Source organism: Procambarus clarkii, chromosome 20 (genome assembly GCF_040958095.1).
Source record: "Procambarus clarkii isolate CNS0578487 chromosome 20, FALCON_Pclarkii_2.0, whole genome shotgun sequence".
NCBI lineage: Eukaryota > Metazoa > Arthropoda > Malacostraca > Decapoda > Cambaridae > Procambarus > Procambarus clarkii.
In genome coordinates, this window is record NC_091169.1 from 38,068,889 (window position 1) to 38,085,820 (window position 16,932).

Below are 16,932 nucleotides of genomic sequence, written 5' to 3' on the forward strand. Positions count from 1 at the left end.
CATACAAAAATATATATATTATTATTATTATTAACAATAATAAATGTTATTATTTGTTAATAAATATATAACCCTGCTAACTTTCTTTATTAACATATTATACCTATCTAAATGAATATTGTAAAATTTAATTAATAACAAAATGTATCAAAACTTTCCAGGCCAACATTAAATTTGTATACAAGCTTGGCAACTTTCCATATAAACGCTGCAAGTTTTCATAAAAATCATTCAAACTTTCTATGCACAGTAATTTTCCAAAACTAAATAGCTTTTTAAACAAATACACCAAATATCCATACGAACATTTCCAACTTAAAAAAAAAAATACTATAATAATATACACTAACACTTTTATCTTTTCGTGTGAACGTTACGTAGAATATTAATAACATGTTTCATTTGCTTAAAAGTGTTTATGACCTAAAAGAACTTGTAGAATATAATTAGTGATAAAATTTAATTAAATACGAGATTATTAATAACTAATGAGTGAATATGTAATATGTAATATGAATATGTAATAACTAATGAGTGAATATGTAATTAATAAGCGGAGTATCTCACCTGCAAAATAGACCATATCTTATGCTCTCGGACGCAGGTTCGAATCCTCGTCACGGCCCTTGTGGATTTGTGTATACCATATCTGTACAAGCGAAAATCTGGCTGTCTGTTTGTCTGCAGGCCAGACGGTTATCTTCTTATCTTGAGGCTATCTTGAGATGATTTCGGGGCTTAGCGTCCCCGCGGCCCGGTCCTCGACGAGGCCTCGGGGACGCTAAGCCCCTCCTTAAGTAGGACACGCTCCTGTTGCGACACCTAATGACTCTTAGGAAGAATGAAATATGGACTCGATTGTCCATAGATTTCTATGAACGCCGGGTAACCCTATCGAGTAAATAAATAAATAACATCAATTCTTTTCTGCATTTCAATCAAAAACATATAAAGTAAGAAAGAGTTTTTGGTGACAATTGGAGTAACTTTACTTCTTGTATAACTTTGCCTAGACTTTGCTATTTTATTCAGGAATCATTCTCCTCTTCCAGTAGAAATGTTTGGTTTATTGGAGAGAGGGGGACCAAGGAGAGTAGGAGGGACGTACATGGCAGCCGATGCTCAAAGGTCAGGGAGAGGCGAGGAAGGTTGGGGAGGATAGAGGTCATTAAAGGAAAAGGTCAGGAAGGGGGCTGGGATGGTGGGGAAAAAATCCTGGGGGGGGGGGGGGACGATATATGATTCTGGGGAATAATCTCATAGGGAAGGGTTATGGAGAGGGGGGGGGGAGGTAAAGGGGAGCAGGAAGGTCAGGGGGGGCGAGGGGAGGAGGTCAGGAAGGTTAGGGTCAAAGAGGTTTAGTGAGGAGGATGAGGAGCAAGGCAAAGTCAGTAACAAAAGGGAGGTCTGATCGAGGACCGGGTCGCGGGGACGCTAAGCCCCGAAATCATCTTAAGATAACCTCAATATAACCTCAAGATAATGGCTTGTAAGGTCTTTGAGGGATAAAAAGGGTTGTGAAGGCCATGTTGGTCGAATGAGTTAAAGATCAATGTAGAATTTTTTTTTTATAAAATGTAAAAAAAAAAGCCATTAACTACAATATAATTTGATTGTATTATAACAAAAATCAAACTATACATAACCCATTATACATCAATATAAATCTAAATTCAGAGAAAATGTCGATTTTCTTATTTCAAAATTAATTACAATTTGTATCCTTGGGTTCGGCTAAAACTTAGACGAGCACATTCTGGAGATGGGTTAATGGGGGTCAGCCGCGGCTTTAACGAGCCTAGCCTGATGGGTTAATGGGGGTCAGCCGCGGCTTTAACGAGCCTAGCCTGATGGGTTAATGGGGGTCAGCCGCGGCTTTAACGAGCCTAGCCTGATGGGTTAATAGGGGTCAGCCTCGGCTTTAACGACCATTGTCTGATGGGTTAATGGGGTCAGCCGCGGCTTTAACGACCATTATCTGATGGGTTAATGGGGGTCAGCCGCAGCTTTAACGACCATTATCTGATGGGTTAATGGGGGTCAGCCGCGGCTTTAACGACCATTATCTGATGGGTTAATGGGGGTCAGCCGCGGCTTTAACGACCATTATCTAATGGGTTAATGGGGGTCAGCCGCGGCTTTAACGACCATTATCTGATGGGTTAATGGGGGTCAGCCGCGGCTTTAACGACCATTATCTGATGGGTTAATGGGGGTCAGCCGCGGCTTTAACGACCATTGTCTGATGGGTTAATGGGGTCAGCCGCGGCTTTAACGACCATTATCTGATGGGTTAATGGGGTCAGCCGCGGCTATAACGACCATTATCTGATGGGTTAATGGGGGGTCAGCCGCGGCTTTAACGACCATTATCTGATGGGTTAATGGGGGTCAGCCTCGGCTTTACCGACCATTGTCTGATGGGTTAATGGGGGTCAGCCGCGGCTTTAACGACCATTGTCTGATGGGTTAATGGGGTCAGCCGCGGCTTTAACGACCATTATCTGATGGGTTAATGGGGGGTCAGCCGCGGCTTTAACGACCATTATCTGATGGGTTAATGGGGGTCAGCCTCGGCTTTACCGACCATTGTCTGATGGGTTAATGGGGGTCAGCCGCGGATTTAACGACCATTGTCTGATGGGTTAATGGGGTCAGCCGCGGCTTTAACGACCATTATCTGATGGGTTAATGGGGGTCAGCCTCGGCTTTACCGACCATTGTCTGATGGGTTAATGGGGGTCAGCCTCGGCTTTACCGACCATTATCTGATGGGTTAATGGGGTCAGCCGCAGCTTTAACGACCATTATCTGATGGGTTAATGGGGTCAGCCGCAGCTTTAACGACCATTATCTGATGGGTTAATGAGGGTCAGCCGCGGCTTGAACGAGCCTAGCCCGAGGACACGCCGCTAAAATATTAATTTGATGTGTCATTTGCTCACGTATTGACTCAAGTTGTGCCACTTATATCAAGACGACTGATTAATTTTCAAGTGCGTTTACTTACGTACGCAAGAGGGGATTGGCCGACGGGGAAAGGGCAATGATTGGTGGAGAGAGAGAGAGAGGCAGGCGGAACTAACTGGGTGATGATTGGTCAGCGGCGACGGGGCACTGATTGGTGGAGAGAGAGAGAGAGAGGCAGGCGGAACTAACTGGGTGATGATTGGTCAGCGGCGACGGGGCACTGATTGGTGGAGAGAGACAGAGAGAGAGGCAGGCGGAACTAACTGGGTGATGATTGGTCAGCGGCGACGGGGCACTGATTGGTGGAGAGAGAGAGAGGCAGGCGGAACTAACTGGGTGATGATTGGTCAGCGGCGACGGGGCACTGATTGGTGGAGAGAGAGAGAGGCAGGCGGAACTAACTGGGTGATGATTGGTCAGCGGAGACGGGGCACTGATTGGTGGAGAGAGAGAGAGAGGCAGGCGGAACTAACTGGGTGATGATTGGTCAGCGGCGACGGGGCACTGATTGGTGGAGAGAGACAGAGAGAGAGGCAGGCGGAACTAACTGGGTGATGATTGGTCAGCGGCGACGGGGCACTGATTGGTGGAGAGAGAGAGAGAGAGAGGCAGGCGGAACTAACTGGGTGATGATTGGTCAGCGGCGACGGGGCACTGATTGGTGGAGAGAGAGAGAGAGAGAGGCAGGCGGAACTAACTGGGTGATGATTGGTCAGCGGCGACGGGGCACTGATTGGTGGAGAGAGAGAGAGAGAGGCAGGCGGAACTAACTGGGTGATGATTGGTCAGCGGCGACGGGGCACTGATTGGTGGAGAGAGAGAGAGAGAGGCAGGCGGAACTAACTGGGTGATGATTGGTCAGCGGAGACGGGGCACTGATTGGTGGAGAGAGAGAGAGAGGCAGGCGGAACTAACTGGGTTATGATTGGTCAGCGGAGACGGGGCACTGATTGGTGGAGAGAGAGAGAGAGGCAGGAGGAACTAACTGGATGATGATTGGTCAGCGGCGACGGGGCACTGATTGGTGGGGAAGAGGAAAGAGCGTGGAACCTGATAGGGTCCCTGATTGGCTGATAGACCTGACTGGCTGGCAGCGACAACGCAATGATTGAGAGAGAAGGAAAACTCCCCCTAAATCTCCCTCTGCAGGAAGAAGTGGCTCTATTAGTGTACTAGAGAGGGGAGAGAAGGCTAGAGAGGGAGGGAGGGAAGGAAGGAATTATCAGGGGGGGGAAGCGCCAAGCCATTACGACTATATAGCACTGGGAAGGGGGTCAAGATAAGGATTTGGGATGGGACGGGGTAAGAAAGGAATGGTGCCCAACCACATGTGATAGGGGGGACAGTCGGGGATTGAACTCCGACCTGCATGGACGTCGCTCTACCGTCCACCCCCAAGTGGGAGAGAGGTGGTAGCTAGTGTAGCATGTGATGAGAAAGTTCCCTTTATTTTCGTGCATATAATGACTTAAATTGATTCTCTTCACTTTCTTATCTGTTATATGCTATCTGCTAAGAACATAGGCATATAAGAGTTGATGAAATTGGTGTGTGTGTGTGTGTGTGTGTGTGTGTGTGTGTGTGTGTGTGTGTGTTATTTATGTTACTCATATAAATGCCTATACAACTTACACATGTCACTTATATATACAGGTATCTATATACAATGTTAGGAATGTATATAGTTATATATATATAAAGACCTTCGATGTTTTGGTCTTCGATGAAGACATTCTCCTTCGAGCTGAAAGGAGAGTCCTAGTGTGGTGAGATCCTGTTCCTCAGTTTTTACTCGTAGCTCAGTCTCCTCAAGTCAAAAATGAATCTTGTTGTAAATGGTTGGATATTTTTATTGCTCTCGTATGAGTTTTTTTCAGGTAGCTTCCATGCCAGTGCTGCATACTGAGGAATGGCTCTCGCAAAGATTGCATATATACCACGAAGAAGGTTCCTTTGCCTTAGTTCATAAAGGCTATCCGAATGTTTACCAGTTTGGCATATATGCCTCTAACTTTACCCTTATAATGGGAGGCTTATACATTAAGTTTAGAGTTATATGTACCCCTTGGTCTTCCATCTTCTCTGGTGCAGAAAACTATCTCTGCCTCATAATGTACTGCTGTGCGAGTCTTATCACACATTCCTACTCCCATAACTATGCAATTGATTGGGCTAAGGCTCAGTAGTTGTTTTCAGACCTCTAGAGACAAATTCACTTTGTAAGGTATCGCAGATACCCTGTTCTAGTTGTTCCTCTTAATTTTAGATCAACAGCAAACACTGATGTGTAGGAGCCAGTTTTCTTTCAGGAATTCCATACGTGTTGGCAAGTTTAATATTCTTCCGGATGTGTTTTCAAACTTAAGTTAAAATAATATACTTGCGTGGAAGTGTCAGGAAGCTTTCTGGCAACCGAGGAATATGCAGTACGACCATGCTTCTCTCTCCTATGTGTGTCTGTGTTCCTTGTGTGTATGTGTGTATATGTGTGTTTGTGTGCGTGCATTATGGTGATGAGAGCAGCTATAGTCATCCAGGGCGCCAGGCATAAACAAAGGTTACAGTGGTGGTGTGATCAATACTCCCGCATCCCCCCTACCCCCCTCTCGCTTATGCCGGAAGCCGGTAGCTGGATTCACTCCCTCTCTCATGAACGTCGCCAACCACGAGCCAGATGTTGGATTCACTCCTCCTTTCATGGACGGCGCCAGCCACGAGCCAGATGTTGGATTCACTCCTCCTCTCATGAACGTCGCCAGCCACGAGCCAGATGTTGGATTCACTCCTCCTCTCATGGACGGCGCCAGCCACGAGCCAGATGTTGGATTCACTCCTCCTCTCATGGACGGCGCCAGCCACGAGCCAGATGTTGGATTCACTCCCCTCTCTCATGAACGTCGCCAGCCACGAGCCAGATGTTGGATTCACTCCTCCTTTCATGGACGGCGCCAGCCACGAGCCAGATGTTGGATTCACTCCTCCTTTCATGGACGGCGCCAGCCACGAGCCAGATGTTGGATTCACTCCTCCTCTCATGGACGGCGCCAGCCACGAGCCAGATGTTGGATTCACTCCTTTCATGGACGGCGCCAGCCACGAGCCAGATGTTGGATTCACTCCTCCTCTCATGGACGGCGCCAGCCACGAGCCAGATGTTGGATTCACTCCTCTCATGGACGGCGCCAGCCACGAGCCAGATGTTGGATTCACTCCTCCTCTCATGGACGGCGCCAGCCACGAGCCAGATGTTGGATTCACTCCTCCTATCATGAACGTCGCCAGCCACGAGCCAGATGTTGGATTCACTCCTCTCATGGACGTCGCCAGCCACGAGCCAGATGTTGGATTCACTCCTCCTCTCATGAACGTCGCCAGCCACGAGCCAGATGTTGGATTCACTCCTCCTATCATGAACGTCGCCAGCCACGAGCCAGATGTTGGATTCACTCCTCCTTTCATGGACGGCGCCAGCCACGAGCCAGATGTTGGATTCACTCCTCCTCTCATGGACGGCGCCAGCCACGAGCCAGATGTTGGATTCACTCCTCCTATCATGAACGTCGCCAGCCACGAGCCAGATGTTGGATTCACTCCTCCTATCATGAACGTCGCCAGCCACGAGCCAGATGTTGGATTCACTCCTCCTCTCATGAACGTCGCCAGCCACGAGCCAGATGTTGGATTCACTCCTCCTTTCATGGACGGCGCCAGCCACGAGCCAGATGTTGGATTCACTCCTCCTCTCATGAACGTCGCCAGCCACGAGCCAGATGTTGGATTCACTCCTCCTCTCATGAACGTCGCCAGCCACGAGCCAAATGTTGGATTCACTCCTCCTCTCATGAACGTCGCCAGCCACGAGCCAGATGTTGGATTCACTCCTCCTTTCATGGACGTCGCCAGCCACGAGCCAGATGTTGGATTCACTCCTCCTCTCATGGACGGCGCCAGCCACGAGCCAGATGTTGGATTCACTCCTCCTCTCATGGACGGCGCCAGCCACGAGCCAGATGTTGGATTCACTCCCTCTCCCTTGAACGTCACCAACCACAAGCAACCTCGTTCACAGCCAACACGATCACCTCAGGGAAACGGTTAATGCTTCACCGTTGGAAGAATAAAGATATTGCAAACTTGCAGTCTTCTCATTGAGGACTCTCTAGCCTCAACTGCTTCACTCTCAAACTTGCAGTCTTCTCATTGAGGACTCTCTAGCCTCAACTGCTTCACTCTCAAACTTGCAGTCTTCTCATTGAGGACTCTCTAGCCTCAACTGCTTCACTCTCAAACTTGCAATCTTCTCATTGAGGACTCTCTAGCCTCAACTGCTTCACTCTCAAACTTGCAGTCTTCTCATTGAGGACTCTCTAGCCTCAACTGCTTCACTCTCAAACTTGCAGTCTTCTCATTGAGGACTCTTTTGCCTCAACTGCTTCACTCTCAAACTTGCAGTCTTCTCATTGAGGACTCTCTAGCCTCAACTGCTTCACTCTCAAACTTGCAGTCTTCTCATTGAGGACTCTCTAGCCTCAACTGCTTCACTCTCAAACTTGCAGTCTTCTCATTGAGGACTCTCTAGCCTCAACTGCTTCACTCTCAAACTTGCAGTCTTCTCATTGAGGACTCTCTAGCCTCAACTGCTTCACTCTCAAACTTGCAGTCTTCTCATTGAGGACTCTCTAGCCTCAACTGCTTCACTCTCTTACTATTTAACTGCCATTTCTCGTATTTTTTTCCTATGTATTTATGACAACTGTTTCAATGTTATCGAAATTTGTGTTATCTTTTTTTATTATAACTCCAAACAAACGGTTCGATACCCACGTTCCTCTCCCTGTCATACTAAACACTGACAATTCCATAGCCACATTCCAATTCCAACTCATTTTCGGGTCTTCACCAATCATACTCTATCATGCTTCAAGGAATACGAAATTTATCACATTCCTCTGCCTTGAAAGGACTTCGGGAGTCCATCAGTATGGTTGGGTAAGTGCAGTCTTCTTGGCTCAGAACAGAGCGATTGGGCAGGACAAATCAGTATGGTCTAAAACAGTCGAGTTGATCTGAACCAGTTCAATTGGTTCTGTCCGGTAATTTCACAATCGTACAGTTGTTCCAAAATAGTCCGTTTGTCTAGGTGAATATAGTTTGTTGAGATCATTGCTATTTTTTTAGGACAGTTTGGGTGATCCTGTATAGTTAGAGTGATCCAGCACAGTACAGTTTATCCATAACAGTCTGGAAGATCCAATTCATTCTGAACGATATTTATGCTAATCAATAATTAAGATTGTTTCCAATTTGTTTACATTTCTCCCTAAAACTTTAAAATTATGAATAAGGTCCCCCAAATCTCTACATTATTTGTAAATAACTAATAATACCAAAATAAATGTATTTCCTCTAAATGTATACATTTATAATGGCCATGGTTGCATTCATTTTAAAATATTCACGCAATTTAAAAGGCATGTTTAATTTTATGTACATATGGTATATAACTGAAAATATACAAACAATTTATTGTCTAGTCAATGAGATATATAGCATTATGTATCATCATAAACTTCATCAATTCGTGGAATCATTGATGAAATAGAGATTCTCAGTCTTTGTTTCAAAACTCATCCAAAGCCGATACAATTCTTTGTTTTGCTAAACTGAAACAGCTGAAAATCCCGTGGGATTGCGGCACTCACCCTGAATATACGACCCTCAGGATTAAATATTTGGATAAAACTTTTACCTTTAATAAAATTATCTCATCCTAAATAAATTATAAAATTAATATTCGCAGCTTTCATATTATACTTTTGCATTTTTATGCACTTAAATTCATTGTAGGGAAACTCATGAGGACTGAGCATATAGATTGAACATGACTGCATTCAGAAATTATTTCTAACTGTAAAGTGGATAGATTTCTATCTACTGAGTGTCTTCTATTAATTCTTATTACGAAAACATAACGAACCATCACGCCCACAAACAAGATATATGCCACAAGAGGTATAACCCGTATATTACACTAAGAATTTACTTTAGATATGATAAAGGCTAAAATATATTTGCTGGCTAGTCAGTAGACTATTGAAGTGACCTTAACATTTCCTCTCAAGAGATTGATAAGGCTTCAGCTCAACTCTAAGTCTCCAAATCGAAGCTTAGGGGCGTCTTAGTGCTCTATTCTTGAGTCAAGTAAATAATTCTTACATGTTTTCAAGGTTGCTATTATTCACCAAATTCTTAAGAGGCTGTGAGCCGACAGCAATTCTCTGGACGAGATGAGGTAAGTGCTCTGAATAGCATTATCTCTGGCTTTGCCTCTCTCGCTCTGGATGTTCTCAAGAGTCACCCCTCTACGATGCAGTTATTGTGGGACTAAAGAAAATGATATATTCAGAGATAATTAATTCCAAGACACTTCACATAATACTGACTTTTTAGGATCCAAAGTTGCTTTTAAAATTTTATGAGTCCAAAGTTGCTTTTAATGTTTACGTAAAATATGAAACTTTCTTGTTGCATTAATGGCATTTTCATTCGGGTTTCTGCTGTAATTACCTAAAAAAAATAATGGACTCGGCATGAGGAAAGTACACATAAGATCAAAGTATAGAACTACAAGTCAATGGGCTTTAGTTAAGAGAATCAGTTCCGTGACTGGTACAACGAGACCTCGTCAGAATCAATTTCACAACGACAGATGTATTGCATCAAGGAACAAAAACAGTGCAGAGAGGCTAAAACCATAAGCAGGAAAGCATATAACTAATATACACTACAACAGAGAAGGGAACTCCAGCGTGACAAAGCTATTGGAATTCTGTGATTAAATAACAGAAGAAGCAAGAAAACAAAGAATATGATTTATTGTTTTGCCAAAAAAGTCTCTGACATTGTCCATCGCAAAATATTTCTGTACACAACTAATGTAGAGGATTGGTATTGTTGGGATTGTTTGCTGAGTATAGGTTTCTGTATTCACTTCCTGGAGGTCTCGGAAGTGGTCGTCCATACATATATATATATATATATATATATATATATATATATATATATATATATATATATATATATATGTCGTACCTAGTAGCCAGAACTCACTTCTCAGCCTACTATGCAAGGCCCGATTTGCCTAATAAGCCAAGTTTTCATGAATTAATGTTTTTTCGTCTGCCTAACCTACCTAACCTAACCTTACCTATATATATAGGTTAGGTTAGGTTAGGTAGGGTTGGTTAGGTTCGGTCATATATCTACGTTAATTTTAACTCCAATAAAAAAAATTGCCCTCATACATAGTGAAAAGGGTAGCTTTATCATTTCATAAGAACAAAATTATAGTAAATATATTAATTCAGGAAAACTTGGCTTATTAGGCAAATCGGGCCTTGAATAGTAGGCTGAGAAGTGAGTTCTGGCTACTAGGTACGACATATATATATATATATATATATATATATATATATATATATATATATATATATATATATATATATATATATATATATATATATATAGATAATGTTATGGTGAGAGTGATGGTGATTAGGGGGGTTCATTGTGTTGTGGTGATCAGCTGTGTATTGTGATAAATAATGTTGTGACTTGTATATGTGTGTGTTTGCTATTTGTACCTGCAGGATTGAGATTTTGGACCCCCGCCTTTCTAACTAACCGTAGGTTGTCTAATGTGCTGACTTCTGACCCTATTTCCGACCACAAAATAGCTCGGAAGTCAGCACACACACACACACACATACACACACACACACATACAAAGTGTGTGTGTATGTGTGTGTGTTCCAGGCCTGGTCAGAGACCGGGTCACGGGGACGCTGACCCCCGGAATCAACGCAAGGTAACGAACAACACCACCTTTCCATACCCCCAAAAACTACATTATAAATGATCAAATTTCCACATTACGTGGCTATCTTCATGATGGATATATATCGTTATCAAATAATTAATGTGCCACAATGCTCGCTATTCATCCAAAGTTACGGTGTTGATATTTGTATCACGGCTGCACACTTTTGTTAGGAAATGATAGCCATATATAATTTATGATAACCTCATCAACCCCTTACCTGTCGGATAATATAACATTATCATCCATACCTAACTAATAGATATCACCGACACTTTAACTACTGGATATAACAGCGTTATCATGCATCCAGAACAGCTGGATAATAACCCAATTATCAAATTAAATTGTGATTCAGCGCGGTGCTTCCATGTGATATACGATCTTGTGTAGGATAGAGACGTTGTTGTTGTTTACGATTCGCCACCTGGAACAAAAGTTCCAAGTAGCACGGGCTATGGTGAGCCCGTAGTATATAGAGACGTTAGATTTGATTGTCTCAAGCTCCGTCAGACGCAAGTTGGAACTGTTCACGTCACGAAGAAACGCAGTTAAAAATCAACGAGGTTCTGGAACAACTGAGAGCTCATGATACTCCTCTCTCTCTCTCTCTCTCTCTCTCTCTCTCTCTCTCTCTCTCTCTCTCTCTCTCTCTCTCTCTCTCTCTCTCTGAGGTCCTGATACTGCTCTCTTGTTATGAGGTCCTCGTACTTCTCTCTCGCTATGAAGTCATGATATTTCTCTCTCGGTACAAAGTCCCAATGCTTCTCTTTCTCACTATAAAATATGTGACCACGTCGTCCCCCACTCCCTTCAGAGGAACGTGACCACACCCCCCACCCCTTCAGAAGAACGTGACCACGTCCACCACACCCTTCAGAAGAACGTGACCACGTCCCCCACCCCCTTCAGAAGAACGTGACCACATTCCCCACCCCTTCAGAAGAACGTGACCACGTCCCTTCAGAAAAATCCAATACTTTTAAAAATGTTCATGTCAAGAAAGAGTTTGCGAGCTTGAAGGTAATGTTCCCTATATTGGAAAACTATAACATAATTTTTTTTGCGGGGGCCAGTGTCTTACTTTGCATCTGCGCAAATGTTGCTACACACATGCTCACCTGTTCCCAGAATATAAGTCACTCGACAGATGCTTTTGGGGGGACTGAACAGGTGCGCCTTAGAGGAGGGGGACAAATGCTCCTTAGAGTAGGGGACAAATACTCATTGGAGGATTAGACAGATGTTTCTTGAAGGACTGGACAGATACTTCTTGGAGAGAACTGCCAATATTGTGAAACATTGTAATAATTCAACCACACTTGAAGACTCTCGAGTCAACTAACTAGGGGAACATTATGTAACTAGTCTATTAAAACAGTGCAACTAGACACACACACACACACACACACATACACACACACACACACACACACACACACACACACACACACACACACACACAAACACTTTCTAATCTACCTAAGCACACACCTAGGGAAATTATGATGTTAGCTGCAGACTAATAACTTTGGAAGATATAGGGAAATTAATATGAAAGATGTGGGTGTTAGGGAAACCAGTCTTTGCCTAATAGGCCAAGTAATGCAGTTCTGGCTACTAAGTATGATGTACAGAAGAAGAGGATATACTGGGAGTGAAGTTTGAATCTGCGATTACTGTGAAACATAGCGAGGAAAATGAACAAGAAACTTGCAACATTAAGGATAATTTCCTGCTTGCTCGACAGCAGTGGCTGCGAAATTCTACGCGAGGCACAGATTCATTGCATGAGAATGGAGCACTCATGCACCACCCCTCATAATACCCATTGATTTCTGGACAGTTTAGAAGATTGGATAAAGCTATATATTTACGGCCTCGCCTTGACCCATGGTAATTTAGCGAAGATCTTAACTCGATCAGAAGTTGATGGTCCAGCTTCTATATACAGCGTCAATGTTTTATAGCTTATACATCAGCAAAGTGGTCTACGTTCTCGGTTAACAACCGAGGGGACCCTCGTTCCATCCCCGCGCAGGATAGAAACAGCTGGGCACGTTTGTTTTCATCTGATGCCTATGCTCACCTAGCAGTAAAATACCCCATGAGTTAAGCCATTGTTGCGGGGGCTTCACTCTCGAGGGGAAAGATCACTAGTCGACCTGTTCCAGAACACGGATATAACAGAACATTATAACTGATTATATTTAATCAGTTATAATTTAATTTAATTTATATTTAATAAATAATGTTATAACATTATAACAGAACATTCTGGCTGACGGACTGTCAGCCAGAACATTATTATTATGCCCCAAGACGACCAACATTCATCAACTTCACTCTGAAAGTCTCTCGATCACTCTTGTGCCTCACGCCTACCTGGAAACATTGTGGCAGCAATCGCCCCGACAGGGAGCCACGTGAGGGCAGCTCTGACTGGCCAATGACTCCATTGCTACAGCCAGAGTGGATGGGTAGATACTAGATCAAGCGTTTGGCTCAGACTTTACAGCGAACTGTCGAAGAATAAGTGGATATTGGAGAGAGAGAGAGAGAGAGAGAGAGAGAGAGAGAGAGAGAGAGAGAGAGAGAGAGAGAGAGAGAGAGAGAGAGAGAGAGAGAGAGAGAGAGAGAGAGACAGCAGGCCTGGAATCAGTTTAGATATTAAAAAGAACAAATAAGATATATAACATAGTACCTGAATGGGGTCCACGTGGGAAGGCAGAATGTGACACACACACACACACACACACGCGCACACACACACACACACACACACACACACACACACACACACACACACACACACACACACACACACACACACACACCTGTACGAACACAGGTCAACAATCGATTGTTTGTGATGCTGTAGGCGATGAACTTATGACGCAATCAGAGAAGCCACTGCACCATTTATCCAATCCTTCACTTTTACTCTCCACTCTCACTCCTTTTCTCTCTCTCTTTTAATACTCTTTCACTCTCTTTCTCCTCTCATTCTAGCTTCCACTTTCACTCTTTCCCCTTCCTTTTTCCCCATCTCCTACTATCTCCCCCCCCTCTCTCTCTCTCTCTCTCTCTCTCTCTCTCTCTCTCTCTCTCTCTCTCTCACCTCACTTACTCTCGCGGTTATCCTGGGGCTTATTGGTGAGGGAAGGGGGAAACCATAACTCTTTTACGAAGGTAAAATGTAATTTTTTTTTGTAATGTTGCCCTGAAGGCCAATGTGTTTACCCTATGTTTTTCGTTTTTATTACCGGTAATATGGTTAATGACGCACCCCCAAAAAAAATCTGTATGAAACTCAGACGTGGCTGCGAAGATGGAAATATCACACACACACACACACACACACACACACACACACACACACACACACACACACACACACACACACACGCAAGCTGCCCCCCATGTGTTTAATATCAAGGTATGGCAGTTCTGACGGAAAGACGAGTTATGGCCTGATCTGATAAATTATTAAACCCTCAGAAGGCTGTCAGAGGAAGCTGTAAGGGCCGCTTTAACGAGCACGGGGATGGGGGGGGGGGCGAGGTGTTAGGGTAAGGGGGCAAGAGTTAGGAAAATGGGTAGTTTGAAAGCAATTACCCAGCATATGCAACGTTGTAGCAACTACATTACAACGTGAGCATAATATTGTGGACAGGTTGTTTGTTGGAATAAATCCAATTAGGAGGTATAAGGCAGGAAATAGTCTCAAGAAATGGTGCAACCAAATGATATGTCTCTCTTACGTTACATCATCTTGCAGAGGCAATGTAAATTATCTCTTTGCTATGAGATGTTTCCGGCTCGTGCTTGGATCTAGGAGCACGAATATTTTTACCCACTAGCACGAATAGGACCCAAATATTGGCCTATTTGCAAATAGCTGTAGAAAATCAATTGAGATGTGTTGCACATTAACTGTGTAATATAATTGTGTAACCGTTCTTATCTGTCAGACCACCAGGCGACCGTCCTCTCTCCCTCACTTTAGTCTTACCTCGTTGTTTGCTCTCCTCATCTTTTTACCTCATCTCTCTCTCACTTCTCTCTCTCTCTCTCCTCTCTTTCACCTCTCGCTCTGACCTCTAATTGTTGCCTCTTGCTCCCATTTCTAACACCTCACTCTCCCTTTTTTCTTGCTCACCCTTCTCTCACATCCCTACATCCCTTCGTCTCTCTCTCTCTCTCTCTCTCTCTCTCTCTCTCTCTCTCATTCAGATTCTCCTGTCTCACTCTCAAATCCCTCTCTCTCCTCTCTTTCAGACGCCTCCCACATCTCCAGACTACACACACACACACACACACACACACACACACACACACACACACACACACACACACACACACACACACACACACATAATGTGTGAGACCTACGTGAAACCGGTTTTAGAGTATGCCGCACCATCATAGAGTCCCCACCTGAAGAAACACATAAGGAAACTGGAAATGGTTCAGAAGTTTGTGACGAGGCTCGTCCCAGAGTTATGAGGGATAGGATATATATATATATATATATATATATATATATATATATATATATATATATATATATATATATATATATATATTAGTATATTTTGGTAGCAGTCTTTCCTGTAGACATATATTATTAAATATGACCGAAAAAGTAAGATTAATAATTCTAACACGAATTTTCTCAATCTTTCGTACATTACGCTTCACTGTTGGAGGTAAATCAAAAATCACTTCTCCAAAATTCATTTTTATTTCTAGTCTGACGCGACACGGGCGCGTTTCGTAAAACTTATTACATTTTCAAAGACTTCACAAATACACAACTGATTAGAACTTACGTCTCTCTGATATTATAACTACATTTGAGTGAGGTGGGAAGGGTGATGTGGCATTAACACAAGACAGAACAGGAGGGGATATTAATAGGGTATTAAAAGTATCAACACAAGACAGAACAGAAACAATGGGTATTGAATAGAAGTGTTTGTAGAAAGCCTATTGGTCCATATTTCTTGATGCTTCTATATTGGAGCGGAGTCTTGAGGTGGGTAGAATATAGTTGTGCAATAATTGGCTGTTGATTGCTGGTGTTGACTTCTTGATGTGTAGTGCCTCGCAAACGTCAAGCCGCCTGCTATCGCTGTATCTATCGATGATTTCTGTGTTGTTTACTAGGATTTCTCTGGCGATGGTTTGGTTATGGGAAGAGATTATATGTTCCTTAATGGAGCCCTGTTGCTTATGCATCGTTAAACGCCTAGAAAGAGATGTTGTTGTCTTGCCTATATACTGGGTTTTTTGGAGCTTACAGTCCCCAAGTGGGCATTTGAAGGCATAGACGACGTTAGTCTCTTTTAAAGCGTTCTGTTTTGTGTCTGGAGAGTTTCTCATGAGTAGGCTGGCCGTTTTTCTGGTATAATATCAGAGAGACGTAAGTTCTAATCAGTTGTGTATTTGTGAAGTCTTTGAAAATGTAATAAGTTTTACGAAACGCGCCCGTGTCGCGTCAGACTAGAAATAAAAATGAATTTTGGAGAAGTGATTTTTGATTTACCTCCAACAGTGTAGCGTAATGTACGAAAGATTGAGAAAATTCGTGTTAGAATTATTAATCTTACTTTTTCGGTCATATTTAATAATATATATATATATATATATATATATATATATATATATATATATATATATTAAATATATATATATATATATTAAATATATATATATATATATATATATATATTAAATATATATATATATATATATATTAAATATATATATATATATATATATTAAATATATATATATATATATATATATTAAATATATATATATATATATATATATATATATATATATATATATATATATATATATATATATATATATATATATATATATATATATATATATGCAAACAAGCCTGAATGGTCCCCAGGACTATATACAACTGAAAACTCACACCCCAGAAGTGACTCGAACCCATACTCCCACAACTGGTATGTACAGGGACGCCTTAATCCGCTTGACCATCACGACCGGACATAAGGAAGTGATAGCCGAGTCACTTCTGGGGTGTGAGTTTTCAG

The 16,932-nt window shown here is 42.8% G+C and overlaps 1 protein-coding gene across 1 annotated transcript; it reads left to right on the forward strand.

The window, feature by feature from the left end:
- Positions 1 to 5,860: 5,860 nt before the first annotated feature.
- On the forward strand, positions 5,861 to 7,069 carry LOC123747672 (uncharacterized). Its single transcript, XM_045729885.2, has one exon. It carries the CDS (start codon positions 5,861 to 5,863, stop codon positions 7,067 to 7,069), a length of 1,209 nt encoding a protein of 402 aa, XP_045585841.2.
- Positions 7,070 to 16,932: the final 9,863 nt, after the last annotated feature.